Below are 19177 nucleotides of genomic sequence, written 5' to 3'. Positions count from 1 at the left end.
CGGCAGAACCTGTCAAACAAGATAGGCAAGGAGTTACAATTTCAACACCTTCCCATTCAAGGACACACGGTAAATGTGTTACGCAAAAAAAAAACAAACAAAAAAAAAACACGAAGGAATTCATGAGAGCGGACTCCAGAGCTAAAGACACAGAGGAAGGACGCCAAAGAGACAAGCCAAGATGCAAAGAAGGAAACGCAGTAAGTAGTAGAAGAAAGTTCAAGGGTCGTGATATGTGCTTTCCGCTTTACAGGATCTATGGGAACATTTTGATATCATTGACTTTGCTTTCAATTTCACTTAGGATGGGGGGGGGGGGGGTCCGTTGGATACCGCAGCCCCTCCTATGCACGCCCCTGGAAAAGGGCGGGGCATGGACAGAAACGAAAAATAAAAAAACAGGACAATATGGATAAGGGAATACATTTTAACAAATGAGACACTTTTATAGATGACACAAGAAAAGAAATAGCTGAGAAGGAATAAATAAATTAGAGCAATACAATTCCATGAGTTAACTACATTCAGTTTCCAGATTGGAATTTTGAATTAGGGCGAAATACGGAAGTGCCTTATTTGATTGGCAGTTCACGTCGGCCAATCGCCTCCCATCTCTTGACCAATAAGCGTAGAGGGGGCGGTGAAAATTTAAGTATCTACGAGGAGCTCCTGAGTTGTCAGGGCGAAAAGTGGAGTAGAGCAGGAAAACATGTCCCGCATCGGAGAACAACGCCATACAGGTAAAACAACATTTACGAGCTTATTTACATAAATTAAATATCAAATTATAGTAATATACGTGAAGGGGAAAGGACGAGAATGTTACATAGTAAAAGTTTTAATTGTTGTCTCCGGTTACCTTCGCGATAGTTGCCATTCAATTCGGTGGTAGCTGTCACGCCATTTTCCTGTTTAAGTGTAACGAGGACTCAGTCGTCTTTGTGTAATTAAATGTTTATTTTTTTTAATCTCTTCACTTCTCTTTCCTCAAGGAGCGAGTGGTGCCATGGCCAACACGACCGTCACAGACAGCACGTGTAAGTCATTTTCAAAACTGTTATTTAGGGGAGAAAAAAAGTCACAAAGTATTATTTGGTAAAGTGGAAAAAATACTGCAATGGGAAATGTTTGAAAATGAAACTAACGTAAGGGTTAATTATTAATCCAAAGAGCCCTATGACTGTTTATAGCCTAGGTGCGGTTACGTTTTTTTTTTTTCCTTATTCGCCTTTTCACCTTATTGTCTAATGTTATTAATCAATGGACACTAATAAAATGTTGTTATAAGCCACGATAGAAGTAGTTAGGTAAAGGAAGCTAAAATTCAGTCTTTTGTCAGCTAAATTGTAGAGATATCCATGCATGGCATTTCATCATAGCATACAGGTCACTTTTTTATTTTGTACAAAGAGAAGCAATGTGCTGCAAACACAAGGTTCAAATCTTGTCTTCTTTCCTACAAATTTTTGAACTTCATACCACGGGAACCCCCATTTAGAGAAAAACAATATAAAACGCACTTTTGCAGCAGATATTCCGTTTTATTCTGCGTTTCGCTCTTCAAAACATTACCTTTCAGTTAAATTGGCGTGAAAAATGAATCACGGCGGGTCACAGTTTTCAACATCGCTGCTGGGTTTGCAGACTTTTCTTGCTCCCCTGTAATTTTTTTTTTTAACCAAGTAATCTCCTCATATTGGCCTGTACCCAAATAATAGTCTTAAAACTGATATTATAATTAGAATTAATTGTTTGGACAGCAGTTGGCGGTTAATAGCCAAGTAGTATTACATTTTGAGGAACCTATATGCTTTTATTGAAGACATTTCACTTGAAATAAAAAAAAAAAACAGCATTCATTTTTGTAAGCATCCACAACAAAAGATTTGATTCTTGAATTTGTAAATTTCAATGAAGCAAGTGCATGTTTTTATCAACAAGAACATCATCATCATCATTTAAAACATTTTTTTTCATGAATCAAAGAACAAAATTGCCCTGACTTTTTCAAAATGATGCTCCAAAAACAAACAAAATCCGAACTTCCATGTTTTTGTTTTAATTGAAAAAGTACTCACAGAATAACCAAACTGGGGTGTCGTCTTTCTCCATCTGTCAGCGTGCTATTGAAAGTCCGCTAACGCTCTAAGCTGGCCCAACAATGGCAGATTGACCCCCGTGCTAGCCGCGCCGATGCACCTGTAGTTGATGCTAACAAAGAAAAACTCACTTCTGCAGTTGTTTAATTCCAAGTCAAATAAAGCCTTAATGCAGATGTTTTTTTTCATCATGTGTCATTTCAGCTCCGCGCACCCAGAACCTAACGGAGACGGATGCTTTCAGAAGGTACGCACGTACATTCCCAAGCAAATATCCCGGTGGTTCCCGCCTTTAATATTCAGTATTCCACGATCACACAGCGAAAATCTTTTGGACCCTGACGAGGAGTACAAAATGGACTACAAAAGACGAGGCCAGGCGCTCATTTTTAACCAGGAGCGCTTCTTCTGGCGCCTTGGCATGAACGACCGACACGGCACCAATACTGACAGCTACAACCTGGAGCTCAGGTGGAGTAAATCTCCATTTCCGACAAATGTTTTTTTGTAATGCCTTTTTTGTTTATTTCAGACTAAAGGCGCTCAACTTTGACGTCAAAGTTTACGACAGTTACAAAAACGAGGAAGTCCTGGAGATAATCCATAAAGGTGATTGCCTGCAACTAAGTTTCTTTCTAAATCTCAGCTAGTTATTTATCTGCTATTTAGAACAGTTACATTACAATATATGTGTAACATCGAAAAAATGATGCACCGAATATACAATATTTCATAAACAATTTACTCAATCTCAAAGACATATTTTAGTTTTTTAAAGAAACCAGACATTCAATTTCGAGTAAATCCATGTATTTCACTTTAGTTCAAATGTTTGGCTAAAGGAGGCTCTAAAAATGGCTGGTAATAAATGAGTACTCAAGCACTCAATTACTTTAGGTAATTAAGTGGTCAAATAATTGATTACTTTAGTTAAGTGCACACACAGACAAACGACTATTTAGTCACAAACACACCTATGGGCAATTTGGAATGTCCAAGATATCTACCATGCATGTTTTGGGGAATGTGGGAGGAAACGGGCGTACCCGAAGAACGCCCGTGCAGGCACAGGGATAACATGCAAACTCCACACAGGACGGCCGGTGACAAAATTGCACGTGCAACTCCTTATCAGCAGTCAATGCTCAGCTGTTTGTTTTGTGACGCTCAACTAAACACCCGCTCTCCGACCAGCCGCCGAGGATAACCACTCGGACGCCGATTGCTTCCTGCTCATTTTCCTGAGCCATGGCGAGGACGAGCACGTGTACACGTACGACGGCAAGATCAGCATCCAGGACATTACGGCGCTCTTCAAAGGAGACAAGTGCCAAAGCCTGGTCGGGAAGCCCAAGATCTTTGTGTGGCAGGTACGCACTCGACCGGTCATGGGCGCGGCGTCCCTCGGATGGATGAAAATTAAAATGTTTGCTCTTCGCCAGGCGTGTCGCGGGGACAAACACGATGATCCCGTGGTGCCCTGTGATGCTGTGGACAGCGAGATAAAGACCAGCAAGGTGGTCGTCGACGCCAGCGCTGTTCACACTCTCCCGGCCGGAGCCGATTTCATCATGTGCTACTCGGTAGCGGAAGGTGAGCGCATCGTTGTTTAGAGTATATGCTGCAGCTATTGGTCACTTTAATGCAGCTTTCGATGATGTTTTTATGACGGGATGGGGAAAGAATAGTTGTAGTGTAGAGCACACATAAAAAAGAAAACAAAGCAAAGAATGGAATTTAATGGCGAGTGTTATCTGTCTTCAAAAGTTTCCTCAAATGCAACCTTTGAGGATGATAGCCCCTGAAGTGAGAAGTTTTTGTTGAAGGACAGAAGATACCAAGAAGTCCATCCTTCCAAAAAGCTAAAATAGCCAGTCCACATCCAAAAGCGTTATGTTTTAATAAGTCTTTGTACAGCGTTATAATATCCACGCCGTTCCGCTCCCAAGGTTATTACTCGCACCGGGACACCGTGAACGGTTCCTGGTACATCCAGGACCTGTGCGAGCTGCTCAGGAAGTACGGCGAAACTCTGGAATTCACCGAACTGCTGACGCTGGTCAACCGCACGGTGGCGGCGAGAAGCGTTTTGGCCAGCAAGGACAGGGACTCCATCGGCAAAAAGCAGGTGCCGTGCTTTGCCTCTATGCTCACCAAGAAGCTCTACTTTCGTCCCAAAAAGTAAACGTTCACTTCATGTGAGCATAAAAAAAAAAAAAACATGAAGGATTCCAATTTTTTGCTGACATTCCTTATCAATTTAATTTTTACATTCTGGTTTTCATTCCATAGCTGTAAATACAACAGCAAAGCAACAAATTTGCCAGAAATTTTGCTTATTGCTCAGACGGTATTGAGTCTTTTTGAGCTTTGAGGGGGATCCAGTTTAGGGCTTCTCCATACACTACATGGATCCCTTCCCAGGTTTTTGTCACTTGGGATGGGTGCTTTTTACATCAAAATAGGTTTTCTGTTCCGATTCACTGCTCCTGGTAATCGATACGGATAATTAACAGTTTATGTACAAAAATGTACTACCAAACCAAGTTGATACAAACCAGAAAAGGTACCATCTTCTGTACACATGCAAACAAATTTAGACCTTTTTTTTTAATAGCATAGTACATTAGATTTAAGATCCTAATTGAAAGAAGAACCTTGAACTACACACTGATTTCTTTTCTTTGTTTTTTTTTTTTTTTTAAATCTAAAGCAGGGGTGTCCAACATAAGGCCCGGGGGCCATATGCAACCCGCAATCCACATTTTTTGCGGCAGGCGCACGTCATAAAAAACACATTTTGACATGGCTTGCAATACTATATAAATAAAAAATAATGATAATAAAGGTTTGATGCTAGACAGCTATAAGTAGTGATGGGAAAATGAAGCCACATGAACTGCATTTTATACCTTTCTGATCCTCTAGTTGGCGCCTTCTGTTTAAAAACGAAGTGGAAATTCAATTCACTGCCACCACATTAGATTTATCTATAAATAAAGGGCGCCATCTAGAGGAGTAAAAAATATCAAGTTTATTTTTCCATCATTAGGTCAATGTGTGGGAAAAAAAAGTTTGGACACTCCTGATCTTGTTAGGTTATTTTACATTTTATGAGCGAAGTTTGACAAAACTGCAGGTTAACTTTTAAGTGACTTTTCTTCAATAAGCTGTCAAAAAAGGGAATTCAAATCTTTACATGTTTATATTCGTCTTTCAAGTAGTCAGTGGAACTTGTATGCAAACGTGGGGGAGTGATGACTGTACCTCAGGGAGTATGGGTGTGTGTGTGAATTTTATAAAAAGAAAAAACAACCTTTTGCTACTTTTGTAAAGTCACATTTTGTACTGTATGACTCAGAGAAACAGAACTTGCAAATTCCGATCCCGTCTTACTCATCTTAGTGCAGTTTTCTGTGACAAACAGACGATTCAGCAAATGACTTTTATTTCAATTTTCCAGTTTTTGTTTTTGTTCCGTCCCCACTCCTCCCCTTTCGAAATGCAACCGTCATCAATATTTCCGATTAAAAATGCAGCATTACGAAAATAAACCGTGTTTTGTTTTTGTTTTGTTTTTTTTCCTGCTGTGTGACATCATGGCTTGGGTTGGATCTGTTCGATGGGGAGTTGAAGCTGTGTTGGATTGCGCAGGCGTTTCAGGTCATCCTCCACCTGGAACAACAATGTTTTATATATATATATATATATATATATATATATATATATATATATATATATATATATATATATATATTTGTATTTGTATTTGTATTTTTTTTTTCAGAATATGGCTTTTAAAAATATGGCTTTTAAGAATATGTTAGCATTTAGCATGCAAAACATAGCACGGCGTCTGCGCCTCTTAGCAACGGCGACACACCTGAGCCAACTCATCCTTGAGTTCGTTGTACTTTTCCACATTGAACTTCTTCTTACTAGCACCCTTGTAGAAGTAATGCAGAAACTGTCTGTCTTTAGCCTCTGGATAGACATAATCCTGGAAAAAGAAACGATAACGGACATGAAGGAAAATGGATGAAACAATTAAGGAAGAATTTGGCTTGCTTGCCTCCTTTGTGAGGACGTAGTAGGCGAAGGCCCCCATGCTGGTGGCATAGGTGACAAAGTAGGTGACGGGCTCCATCACGTCCCACGAGTACACCCACCATGTGAGCCAGGCCAGGGCGCCGCCCTGCACGGACAAAAGTGCCAAACCCGTCCAAACTGCCCTGGACGTTTGGAACTCGGCCGTTTGAGACAGTTGCGCTTTCATCTGGCCACGTAGGAAAAAAAAAATGTTTACGGTCATTAGGACAACCTGGATATCACAAAGTAAACAGCGTCATCAACAGTTGTTGTATCTATTAATTTGTGTCCACTGTTGTGTCCATTTTGTCTCAGTTGGACAGCAAAGTGAATTGCATCCCATCCAAACACATGAGACGTCATTGGTAAGACCAGGATGCCCGCTACTCTACTATGCTAGCAGAATTGCTAGCATGAGTCAAAAGATACAGATCAAAAACAAATGTCCACTACAGTGGACACAAATGACTTCCTATTTAGTGAAACATCCAATGGATGAGAGCCACATGCTGCTTCACTTTTTGTTACGTTTTGGCCGCACCTTTTCAAGTGGGGACAATTCCTGTTTGAGGCTGTCCAATCTTTCCAGTAGGTGGCGCTCTTGAATCAGTTGGTGTTCGGGCAGATGAAGTGCCGTGTGCAACAGGTGCACTACGTGCTTCATGTCGTCCAATTGGAGGGCGTGCTCGCTGGACTTGCAAACTGACAATAACAGCAGATAAGAATCATTTTCATTTTTGGTGTCAATTGATCAAATTTTATTATTGTAAATATATTATTGTATATTATTTGTATAGCCTGGAATCACAGAAGTCTCAAAGGTCTTCACAAGTGAAAAGAGATCATGTCGAGACTTCTTTTTTCAAAAGAAGTCGTTAATGTCATTTTTTCCTAATTAACCAATCATCGGCTACTTTTTATGTCCAATTATAGTACATGCAGTTGCGTTCAGTAGTATATAACAGGTTTTACACTTCTGTGACTGCTGCATTCTTAAACATGCTCAGACTTGTCGCCGACCGTCAAATAGGAATCTCGAGCGACGTGAATTCAAGTAAACGTTTAGTCACGGAAGAAATTGTTCGACGTGTTAATGCCTGTTACAACTAAAGGTGTATCATGTGACCAACCAAAGAAATCAAAAATGGAGATTTGTTACCTTTCTCGGGCGCGTGGACATTGTAGACGGTGTTGTTGATGACCAGCTTGAAGTGCTTGTCTATCAGCAGGGCTTCTATCAGCGTGTTGTAGGCCACACGTTCACCATCTGCCCGTAAAAACAAAATCACAATTAGCCTTTAAAACGCAATAAAAATGCTAGGCAAGAAAAAAAATCCCCACTGGGAAATACATTTTTAAGGCTTGATAATACAATTTCTGTGCTACTGGCTTGTTAAATGTGTTTATTATCTTCTGGTGATGCGAGTTTCATTCCTTAGCAGAGCGGTTGCTACGGCAACATCCCTGTATAGCATTCCAATTGCAAAAGCATTCTATTTGGGAAATGTTATAGTTTCGTTCAAAAATCCATTATATTGGTACAATATACGCATTGTGGAATTCAATTATAATATACACAGTTTAACAACAATATGACTTGTCCCAACTGTTTGTTTCATAATCACAAATTTTGCCCACCCGTACGCTACGTTCCTCAGATTTAAAAAAATCGTTTCTTTGTCTACATGTGCCCTGCGATTGGCTAGCGAGAAAAAGTCAGCTTAAATAAAGCATGATCAAAAATGCATGCGGGAACTGTTTGCGGCTTGGCTTTGGAGGCCGTACGCCTCCCACGTTCCCCGGCACACTTCCGCAGAACTCGTCTGACGACATGCCGCCAATCGGCATCTCTCGAGGGGCGGGGCTCGGGTTGGAGTCGCTACCTTTGGAGAGCACCGTGGCGGTGGCGCCGGGGTCTTCCCTTTGCAGCTCGCCGATCAGGTTGCCCACCGTCATTAGCATGGGCTGCAGAAAGAACAGGCAGGTCTCGCTCCTGCACGTCAGCGGCACCTCCAGAGCCAGGCGGCCATGTTTGTACTTGAGCGACACTTCTGCCAAAGGAAAAAGAGGCGCAGTCTGGGCAAACATTTGTGCTCTGGTGACACAGTTGATTATCAAAGCAAACAGAGAGGCCGGCTGTATGTCAAAGATTATTTCATATATATATATATATATATATATATATATATATAATCTCAATTTGACCCAACTCTTTTGGTTGCTTCATGGAAATCGACCCAAATATTGGGTCAGTCCTCCGTTTATTTATTTTTTTGACCCATAATTGAGTTACTTTTAACCCAAATTGAGATGTAGGTTTTTAACCACAGCTAACTAACCCAATTTCGAGTCATAGAAGGACCTACTCAATATGTGGGTCGATTTTTAGGAAACAATTCAAAAAGTTGGGTCAAATTGAGTTGGGTTGGTTCATTTTTTTTTAATTTCATTTTTTTACCCATATTATGGTTACTTTTTAAGAAATGATTTTTGAGAGCTATACAGATAACCTAGTAAACTATTGCAGTTTAAAAAAAAAAAAAAGATGACCCAACTTTCCAGGTTATTTTGCACAAAAAAATTCCCAATTTGTGTCATCTTGCACAAGACAAACTTGAAAAATGTGCAAACGCTGTTTGCAAAAGCGGCATACTTTTAAAAATATCTATAATTTCTAAAATGTGTTTTTTTTTTTTCTGCTTACGAAACAATTCCATTATTGCTTACTACATAGTATTTTTGATGACTTAGATATTAATCTACAACTTGTGGAACTCTTAAATAATAACAAGTTTATTATTATTATATATAATATCTAGTTTATTATTAATATTACCATTATTCTTGCATCATAATCATGAGTAGTACGTATTAGTGGCTGGGCATGTAGTAACCAAAATTACCTGTAGGGGGCGGGCGTGTACTGCAGAACACAGTCTGACAAGCACCAAGCAAAGGCACCTGGAAACGACAAGATAATCTATAATGACCAAAAACTCTCTTGTAAAATTTTTAAACTGGCAGTGATCCAACTACAAACAAAACCCGAAAGAAATGATGACACAGACATTTTTTTTCTTTCCACTTCATAAAAAAAATGTACACACTGCATTTCATCCCCCTGCTTAATGAAGAGAATCTCACCTGCCTTGAGTGCAGGTTGTGCTGATCCAAAGTGGAACTTTTTGCCAACTCATGATTTCGCCTCACATTTCCTAATATTTGTATCGCAATAAACGGCGCATTCGCACATCCGCGAGGGAACGGCTCGTTCTTTCGGCAGTCAGCAGAGCCGTAGTTAAGATTCAGTGCGTGCGGCCAGCCATTTGGACCTAGGCTGCATTTTAACCAGATTACTGTAATAATTCAGGTAGAAGTAGGAATAATCATATCGCCAAGAAAAACATTATCATATGCACAGTCTTGAGGAAGTTAGATGGCTTAATTGGCAACTGCTGGCTCCAGTTCCTTCGCTTGAAAAGATTTTGCTGTCAGGTTGTTTTTATGAGTGGAGTAAAATATTGTAAGCTATTTTTCTGGTCATTATTGGCACGCCATTTCTTGGCTTTTTTGATTTATGACTGTCCTTGTGGTGAAGGATCTGTTTATGTGAAAGAAATATCCAAATGCAGTGTTGCCTTAAGACACGGTGTCAAACTCAAGGCCCGGGGGCCAGAACCGGATCGCCACAACATTTTATGTGGCCCGCCAAATGCTGATTTGATTTCAAGTTTCTAGCTAAACTTGCAGATTGTCTTCAAAAATAACCATTTTCTGTTCCCAATCTATCTTTTGAAAAGTTTTTATTGGCCTTTGTTTTCAAAACTAGGTAAAGATGTAAACCAGCAAATACGGCGTTTATTAGACACATGTTTTTCTATTTTTAAGTCCTAAATTTTCAGGAATTTTAGAGAAATTAAAGGGGTAGGTTGAAATTGAAGCTTTTTTAGACTATTTTTAGATTTATTCCGGCCCTCTAATAGACACCTTAAGTACAATGTGGTCCACGATAAAAATCAGTTTGACCCCCTTGCCTTAAGACAGGGGTGTCTAACTCATATTTATCGGGGGCCGCATTGTAGTTATATTTTTTGTCAGAGGGCCGGTATGATTGTGAAATCAAATCAATTTTAGGTGTGTTTGTCATACTTCTAACTAGTTTTGAAATAAGAGCCCGGTAAAAACTGTTCAAAAGAGATATTGGGAACACAAAGTGCTTGTTATTTTTACCTCCAAATTTTTAAATGTTGAGGACAACTTGCAAATTTAGTATTTTAACCAGAAACTTGGTTTGATCAGGATCTCGCGGGCCACATAAATTGATGTGGCGGGCCGGATCCGGCCCCCGGGCCTTGAGTTTGACACCTGTGCCTTAAGATAAACTATTTCGTTTTCTTGCTTTGACTTATTAGTGCAAATTTGGCATATCAATTTACTTCACAATAAGACGCTATTTGGCAGATAGAGTAAGCAAATATTGTTTTTTTTTTTTTAAGTGTTTCGATTACCTCTCAGGGTTTGTAAATGCGGTAAAAAAAAAAAAGGTAAACAATCACAAGAAACACATCCAAAGCTGAATGCACCTTTCTTGTTTACTGCGGCCATGTGTTATTTCACTTTCGACCCTCAAGCTATTTTTTTTTTTAAATCAAGGACTTTCTCATTAATCTTGGAGTCCCGATTGAATACACCTTTCCGTTTGAGTGACGTCTCGGGGACGTGACAGTACCCCCAAGCCTCTTCGTTTTCCCGTTGCCATTTGTCCTCCAGCAAGTATTCTGTTCGATCAATATCGAATTAAAAGGTTGGGGCATAGACAGCCAACGGTGAAAAAACTGCCAGAGAGCATACTGACGTTGTTGAGATGAACAAAAAATAAAATATTACTCTGCCTGAATTTTAATTATGTGTAATAGCGACTTTATTATTCAGGGGCAGCAATGGCTCAGTACGTATTGACTTAGTGTGAGGAATGATGGATTTTTCTTTTGCGGCTTGCTGCGGGCTCAGAAAAAGGACTTCTTACAGTTATAAATATTCTAGTATTTTAACTTAGTCATTCCTTCAGTTAAATTTACACTGAAATTGTTAATGCCTGAACAGTTAAAAACAACAAAAAAAATGCTATGTCATTTTTCATTATTTACCGAGTCTGGAGAAAAATGTCAAATCATGACAAAACTTAACGTGTGGAACTTGTGTATCGTATGAAATGAATTATGCCCGTAAGTAAGAAACCTAAAATCATTGATTACTTAGGTACCACAAGTACTAAAGTAATTAATTCAGTAGTTACAGTAATTGATTCATTGGTTACAGTACTTAATTACATTAAATAACGGTGTTAAGTACCTAAAAGTCAATTACTATGGTGCTTAAATACCCAATCGATTACCTTAGAATCGCAAGTTGTAGATTACTTGTTAAGTACTAAAATACTTATCAATTACCTTAGTACTTTAGTATCTAAAGTAATGATTACTTTGGTACATAATTACTGAAAGTAATGGTTTACTTTATTACTCAATTGATACTTTGAACTTATCCACTAGACTACCTGAATACTCAATTAACTAAAGCCATCAATTACTTAACCTAATTACCTAAAGCAATTACGTACTTTAGTACTTAATTTAGTAAGTCATTTTTATACCCTCCTTTAACCAACCATTTGCAAAAATATTGAAGGAAATGTAACATACACTTGTTTGCTGAGTTTAATCAATTCTATTATTTCATAAAATTCTCGTTAAAGACGTTTTTTAGATGGAGGGTAGCTGACACCCCTGACTAATGCTTACCTAATATAAGCCAATTGAGCACTGAATTGATAACTGTGACCGTTGAATAGTTATTTTTCCAAACATACGACATAGCTATTACCTCCATGCAATTCAAAGTAAGGAATGGAAGTCATTCTTTCATATGAGACCACTCATTTTTACAGGCCTTGAAAGATAAGTGAAAATGCTAAATATACTAGCGTTCTAGAGGTTTCCTTTTCTGAGAACGCTTGGCACTGAAAGAGTTCATTTAGTCTTCAATCAGAAATGATCTAATTGTTTTGTTGGCTTTCCCTTTAGCGCAGGTCCATCTTGTGGATACATAACGCAATCTCAGCCACTATTGTAGCTTCTATTCTTGGTGCCTTATAATGCAGTGTGCCCTATATGTGGAAACCATTTTAAGTTAGGCCATTCATTGAAATTGCGCCTTATAGTCACATGCACTTTTTAGTAAGGTACTTATTAGAAAATGTTGTGATATACGCCGTGGGCAGCAAAAATCTGGATAGCAGGCTGTAAATGACTCACAGTTTGGACACCACTGGCCGAGATTAAAGATACGAACGACTTTTTTTAATTTCCCCTTTAAAACTGCACTCCTGCTCCGCATGATCACATTAAACCTTCAGCTGGCATCCCTCGGGACTCAACAGCAATGCGTTTTTCTATTTACGGGATGTAGTCAAGGCCCAAAAGTGAGAAAATGCCTTCTGCTTCGCAAAAGAAACGAATAGTCCGCTTGCTGCCCGAGAGATCAGCAAGTGTAGCGTTTCTCCTCTTGATAAATGCTGTCACGGTTGTGCCAACGTATTAAAAGTGTTAAGCTACGCTACTCGGTCTATGGATACAGTTGGTGACCATTCATTAAAACGGCTGGTGTACCTAGCTGGAAGGCAGGAAAAAAAAACAAAAAACAAAAGACGGCCACTATGGCAGAAAATTCAATTATTCGTCGCTGTCATTGTGATGAAGTGCAGGCAGCGAAGCGTCGGAGGAGAAACACGCTTTGAAAACGGAAAACGCACCACAACCAATGTGAGACTAACATCCGCCCATGTCTCTTAAATTATCAACAGGAAGCAAACCTCAAGCCAAACGCTGATGCTGCTTCAATATCCAGCATCTTCTCAAAAGACCGACGTGTCACAATTTCATGCCCCCAAAAGAACAACGTTTTTTAAGACCACTAGCATGGAACAGCATGTGCACTTTGGGAAATTGCAGGAAATGTAAGAAAAAAGAAATAACACAACAAGGAGCTGACATTTTATCTAAAAACTATTCATCCCTGAAGGACAATTAAAGACAAAAAAAAATGTCCACGCAGAGCAGAAGGCAAAAAATATATAAAATAAATGTTTACCTGCAAAACTACATACTTTTGACCCCTTAGCTTCACATTCAATTAAAAAAAAAAGCATGTATTTGTCCCTGGGGGCAATTAAAGGCAATCAAAACAATTTTTTTAACCCATTCAATGCCCGGGACGTATTTTCACGTTTTTGTAAGAGTCAAGACATTCAATCCCGGATATTTAAGTATTAAATAGATGCTTAAGGTCATTAAGGACATTAATTTCCAGATACTTATATATTAATATGATACTTAAGTATCTGAGATTGAATGTCTGGACTTTTAGGAAACGTAAAACTACGTCCCTGGCATTGAATGAGTAAAAGTACAAAGAGCAGTACCGTATTTTCAATAAATAAATAAAGCTTTGTTCCTGGGTTAAGGCACATAAAGCAGCAACTACAAATATAAAAATGAAAAGCTTTACATGTGGAATTACAGACTTTTAATTTTCACTCATCTTCAAATTGAGAAAAACAATTGTCCATCAGGGAGCAGAAAGTAAAAATAAAAACCCAAAACAAATCAGTATAAAAAAAAAAATACAATCACAATCTTTCCTCTAAATTTTGACATGATTTTCAAAGTATTCCATCCACATCACGTTTATTCCCAATAACGATAACAGTAACAATTTTATTATCATAAGCGCATTGTGTTGTTTTATGGCAAAAGATGACTCCTGCTGTAGCCTCTTAATGGAGCGTGGAGCTCCTTCCACAAGTTGCTCCCGCTTGCGGAATTTATCACCATTTGGCCAATAAACGAGAAACGGGTCTTGAAGCTACATAAAGGCAAATAAACCGAGGTTGTGACGCTAACGTTCAATGAGCCGAAATGCCATGCGGAAACTGTATGATGCAGCACACGGTAGATTAACAGCTCTATCAAAATACATTTTAGCTCATTTTTTTAAACGCCACAAAGCCTAGTCGTCGTGGGAACGAAAGACACGGTGAGTTATTTGCGGGGATGGCAAAATGAAGCTTCATGAAGCACTTGTGATGGTTTAAATATAAAACGCAAGGGAAACTTATTAAATTAAATTGACTTTTTACCAAGAATGCCACCTAGCAAAGCAAAAAAAAAATAAAAAAAATTATATATATATATATATATATATATATATATATATATATATATATATATATATATATATTCTGAATAATGTAAATCAATCTTATATATTTATATTTATGTAGACATAGCACACAATATTTTGTTGGCCTTGAAAGGTGAGTGAAAATGCTAAATATACTGGCCCGCTCGAGGTTTCCTTTTCCAATAACACTTGGCACTGAAAGAGTTAATCAAATACCGTATTTTCCGCACTATAAGGCGCACCTAAAAGCCTTAATTTTTTTCAAAAGCTAATGGTGCGCCTTATAATCAGGTGCGCCTTATATATGGATCAATATTGAGATGGGATCTGTAGATGGGGAATGACCTGATAAAGTAGGATTTACCTGTTTTTTTTTGTGTTTACAGTTGAACAAGTTTGCTCATATTGACATTGAGTGCTATTGAGAGTTTAGAGTTATTATTTCAGTTATTGTTATCACTTTGAGTATTACTGTATTGTGATTGAACAAGTTTTGAAATATGTCATAAATTGAGGGTGCGCCTTATAATCCGATGCATCTTATATATATATATATGGAAAAAGTTTTTAAATATGTCATTAATTGAGGGTGCGCCTTATAATCCGGTGCGCCTTACAGTGCGGAAAATACGGTAATCTGATTTTTAAAAAATCATTAAAGTGTATTAGAAAACGATTTTTCCCCACTTAACGATTATATTGTTGAATAATGTTTATTGATTAACAATACTAAACTAGGTAAAAAAAAAATCTGACATTTAAACAGGGGTGTGTGGACTTTTTATAAGTTAATGTAGTTAAGCAACTCTTAAAAAAATCAGTAAAGTCCAGCCATACACACATTTAAGTAGCTTTGCTGGCTGTATCAAATATTATTTCATTTTTGCACGTTGTGGCCACTGAAAAATCGACGGCGGCCGCAAATGGCCCCCGGGGCCATAATTTGGCATTACAACAAACCGCCTGCACGGTTTGTAAAGATTTTACAATGATCTAAGTGTGACCCACCAAGGTAGATTTTCCATTATTTCCACGTGAAAAAAAAATCGCCCTCATTTATGAGTGAACCAGAGGTCGCTGGCACTCTCCCGGAACGAACACGCCGGCTCACTTTCATCAATCTGAAAGGCGAGAGTGGACCTTGAGAGAATACGCACTCCATTACCGACCATAGCTATTATGCATCCGTCCTTCTCGGCGCTGATGGTCACGGATGATCAAACCGATAGTAAAAAGATGGCACTTTAACCGCCGATCGATAAATCAGAAACCGACAGAATGTCCGACTCACTTCGTGTGTACAGTTAGCCCCGCCCCCTTTTTCACCTTCACTTGGAGGTGTACGCCGCTTCTGTAGCAATGCAGTGTCGTCCAAGGAAATATCGGCTGGGGCGGAGCGTTCATTACGGTCTAAAAGCACACTAATTGCGGTTTGTCTTCCGAGACCAGGGCACGAACTGAAAAGTAATTGAATGACCGCCGCCGTGCTGAGCTGGCGTACGTCGCGATGATCAGTCAGCTGGACGTGTGTACACCGCGTAAACCGCTGCAGATTGGAGTAATGGACCTGAATAATTCATTGGGTTCTGTTTGCTACCCGTGAAGAGAAGAAGAAAAAAAACTGCTAATATAATAATGCTTCAGGGGCAAGGCAGAAATGTGGATGCACTTTGTAATATTGTGCTTAAGTAAATTATAAGAAAATGACAAATATGATGAGAGTTCACCCCCACATTGAGGGACTGTACCCCAAATGTTGCCTATATTCATTATCAACAACTACACTCTTAAAATAATCACCTCGGATTATTTAACTCACTCGCTGCCATTGACGGCTATAGACGTCAATGTTGCATTTTTACTGGGCTAGCAGTTAATGATTTAATTACAGTACATGACATTTCATGATACTTTGCTAACATATATCGACTAAAAAAAAAAATGCCAGCAAATAGCTGAGAATTTGCTCCACAAGGAACAAATGCAACTAGGTGAATTTGTAAGAAGCAACTTAAAAAGGTGCGAGAAGATGCTGGGACTGTCAACAAAGTGCAACGGGGGGAAGTCACACAAAAATAGATTACAAATAATCTCATGTGTAAAAAATAAGGTTTTGAAACTGGAGGAAGACTTTTGCTTTTTTCTTTTTTTTTTTACATAATTAAAAAAAATAGGCAATTATAAAAGCTACAGTAAAGCATGAATACAGACACTAAATCAATTACTTAATCTTGTACACGAAATATAAAATACAACAGACACATATGTGTATTTTTTACTACAATTTTTTACTATTACTCTACAAGAAAGTAATAATTACGAAAATATGCATTTGGACTCCCAGTGTAAATTACGAAACAGTATAAGGATTTTTTTTTTTTTTTTTAATTCTGTGCTGGACTTTCTAGACGGTCCCTCCCACATGTCAAACTGAAGTTATTTCGCCCTATCAGTAAAAGGAAGAGTTAAAAAAAAAAAAGTACCACCCAGCTTCAACTCGTTAACATCTGTTTTGACCAACTCGCACTTTCGACACATTCGATTGTTTGTTTGTTTGTTTGTTTGTTTGTTTTATAAGTATGATTTTTAAGCAGCAAAAAAAAGAAGAAGAAACGCATCTTTGTTTCATTCGAGCGGCGTGACAATCAATGCCAAGCGATGGACATTTTTACCTTGTGACGAAAAGACACCGGGCGAGGCGCTCGAAAAGCGGGGCGACAAACACCAGCACTTCCCAAAAGTCTCCCAGCAACTTTGCACACTATCGAAGCCATGATCGGGCGTCTTAGTGATCAGCAACCTCGCCGGGGCATTCCGCTTGGAAACCGCAGCACCTCGTCCACAGCCAACAAAAGTGAGTAGACTTACTCACGCACGAAAAAACAAAAGATTTTTGTCGTTTCCCCAAATCGAGGTATGGCGTGTTAGCAGCAGCCGGGATAGTTTGAAGAAGGCACAGCCCAGTTGAACCGCATTTCCTCTTTGGCGAGATCCCCCTCCCTCTTTTGGCTCCCCTTTGGCTGCGTGTTATTGCGCAGAACGACCGGCAGGGGGAAGAAATGAGCCACGAAGCTTCACTTTTAGGCTCCACGTAAAAAAATGATGTTTAAACATCGAGATTAAATTGGAAATGATGATTAATACGAATAAAGATTACATTGTAAAATAAAACAAGAGGACATTTTGACTCAAAACATTTCTCATTTTCTGTCTTCCTTTCTTTTTCCTGATTGGTTTTGATTCCCTTCAGTGTTTATTCGTGCATCATTAAATCGTTCCTACGCATAAAAGCACACCGTCCTTCGTTCCTTCCTCACTATTTTTATTCATGCACACTTAAATCTAACCTTCCCTCGCGTGAACTTGCTTTTCTGTCTTCTTTTCTCCTTTCTTTTGACAGAGCTGAATTTCCATCCTCACTTTAATATTACTTTACTGGCCTTCATTTCATCTCTCCTTTTCCTTCCTTCCTCACTACAATTTTTATCGATTTTTTTTCCTTCCTTCCTTTACCAAAAACATTTAACCTTCCTTCCTTCCTTCCTTCCTTCTTTCCTTCCTTCCTTCCTTCCTTCCTTCCTTCCTTCCTTCCTTCCTTCCTTCCTTCCTTCCTTCCTTCCTTCCTTCCTTCCTTCCTTCCTTCCTCACTTTCATTTTTACCTGTTTTTTATTCAGCCCTCCTTCCTACCTTTTTTTCCTTCTTCATTAGTTATCTTGTTTTTTTCAGCTTTCCTTCCTTTCTTCCTTCCTCGCTACAGTTTTTTATCTAGTTTTATTTCAGCCTTCCTTCCTTCCTTCATTTGCTACAGACGTTTAATCTTTCCTTATTTTATTCCCTCCTTTCGTTCGTTTGTTCCTTCCATCCTCACAACAAATTGTATTCTGTCTTCCCTCCTTCCCACCTCCCTTTGCTACAGACTTTTACATTTTATTTGCTCGTATGCAAATCGATGCTTTTCTGGCTAGCCTGCACTTAAAATCTCATGTGAAATTAAGCAACCGAGTAAGTGTTTTGTTATCTGCCAATTCCTGCACAAGCTGTTTTGTAACGTCGCACTAATTTTTAGTGAACATCTAGGCCGGGTGAAGATCCAAAACTATTTTCAAACAACTGCGTGACTTAACTGCCACACGATTATGCAGCGACACAAGAATTCCCGCCTCATAAGAGTTTTATGTAACATTTCGAATTTCGTTTCCATGTTTTTTTTGGCCACTCAGTGTAGATTAACGAGGGTGCAAAGAAGTGCACTAGCCTCTGCGTCATTACTTTTAATCAGGCGGATTGATGACCAGTTTTTTTTTTCTTTCTTTCTTACCCTGCCCTCACAAACCTTCCAAGACTTTTTCGCCTCTACTTTAATCAATAACCTTTCGCCGTGCAGTTGGCGGAGGCCCAGTAATTTACTAATGTCACACGCCCCAGAGTGCCCTGTCACCAGCTAGCAGACGCCGCCATCAGCAATTCCAACAAATAGAGGGGGAAAAAAAACTGTCACACTAAACTAATCTATCTGCATTTGCATCACTGTTTGGCTCTGATGGACTGTGAACACTTGTCTCACTGCATATGCCTGTTCCCATACAGAGTGAAGAAGTGCAGCCAGCCAGACTGCCGAGTCATCAATACTCCCACAGAGAAGTCTGGGAAAGACTGGATGCGATCGATATGCAAGCAAGTTACCTTTTCCCTCATTTTTTGGGGCGCTCACATCATTTATCCATTCCTTCATTCACAGACAAACTAT

General features: G+C 39.0%; 2 protein-coding genes across 3 annotated transcripts; one reads left to right on the top strand and one right to left on the bottom strand.

Annotated features, from left to right (window-relative positions):
- The first annotated feature begins 41 nt into the window (after nucleotides 1-41).
- Nucleotides 42-5653, top strand: LOC148421562 (caspase-6-like). Of its 2 annotated transcripts, none has more exons than XM_088419149.1 (8): nucleotides 42-200; nucleotides 993-1037; nucleotides 2304-2346; nucleotides 2421-2570; nucleotides 2632-2708; nucleotides 3294-3469; nucleotides 3542-3692; nucleotides 4049-5653. In XM_088419149.1, exons 1-8 carry the CDS (start codon nucleotides 182-184, stop codon nucleotides 4282-4284), a joined length of 897 nt encoding a protein of 298 aa, XP_088275275.1. In that variant the 5' UTR covers nucleotides 42-181; the 3' UTR covers nucleotides 4285-5653. The 2 variants fall into 2 exon arrangements, with proteins under 2 accessions (XP_088275275.1, XP_088275274.1); XM_088419148.1 differs by lacking the exon at nucleotides 42-200 and adding an exon at nucleotides 291-740.
- Nucleotides 5531-17433, bottom strand: LOC148421561 (calcium uniporter regulatory subunit MCUb, mitochondrial-like). The gene is made up of 8 exons (XM_088419147.1): nucleotides 17102-17433; nucleotides 9092-9149; nucleotides 8072-8239; nucleotides 7348-7455; nucleotides 6730-6890; nucleotides 6172-6375; nucleotides 5983-6099; nucleotides 5531-5774 (listed from the first exon to the last, which is right to left on the bottom strand). Exons 1-8 carry the CDS (start codon nucleotides 17201-17203, stop codon nucleotides 5697-5699), a joined length of 996 nt encoding a protein of 331 aa, XP_088275273.1. The 5' UTR covers nucleotides 17204-17433; the 3' UTR covers nucleotides 5531-5696.
- Between the last annotated feature and the right edge of the window lie 1744 nt (nucleotides 17434-19177).

Source organism: Hippichthys cyanospilos, chromosome 7 (genome assembly GCF_059441005.1).
Source record: "Hippichthys cyanospilos isolate Australia breed blue-spotted pipefish chromosome 7, RoL_Hcya_1.0, whole genome shotgun sequence".
NCBI classification, from domain to species: domain Eukaryota; kingdom Metazoa; phylum Chordata; class Actinopteri; order Syngnathiformes; family Syngnathidae; genus Hippichthys; species Hippichthys cyanospilos.
The sequence above is the reverse complement of the archived record's forward strand: the minus strand, read 5'-3'. Positions and strand labels throughout refer to the sequence as shown.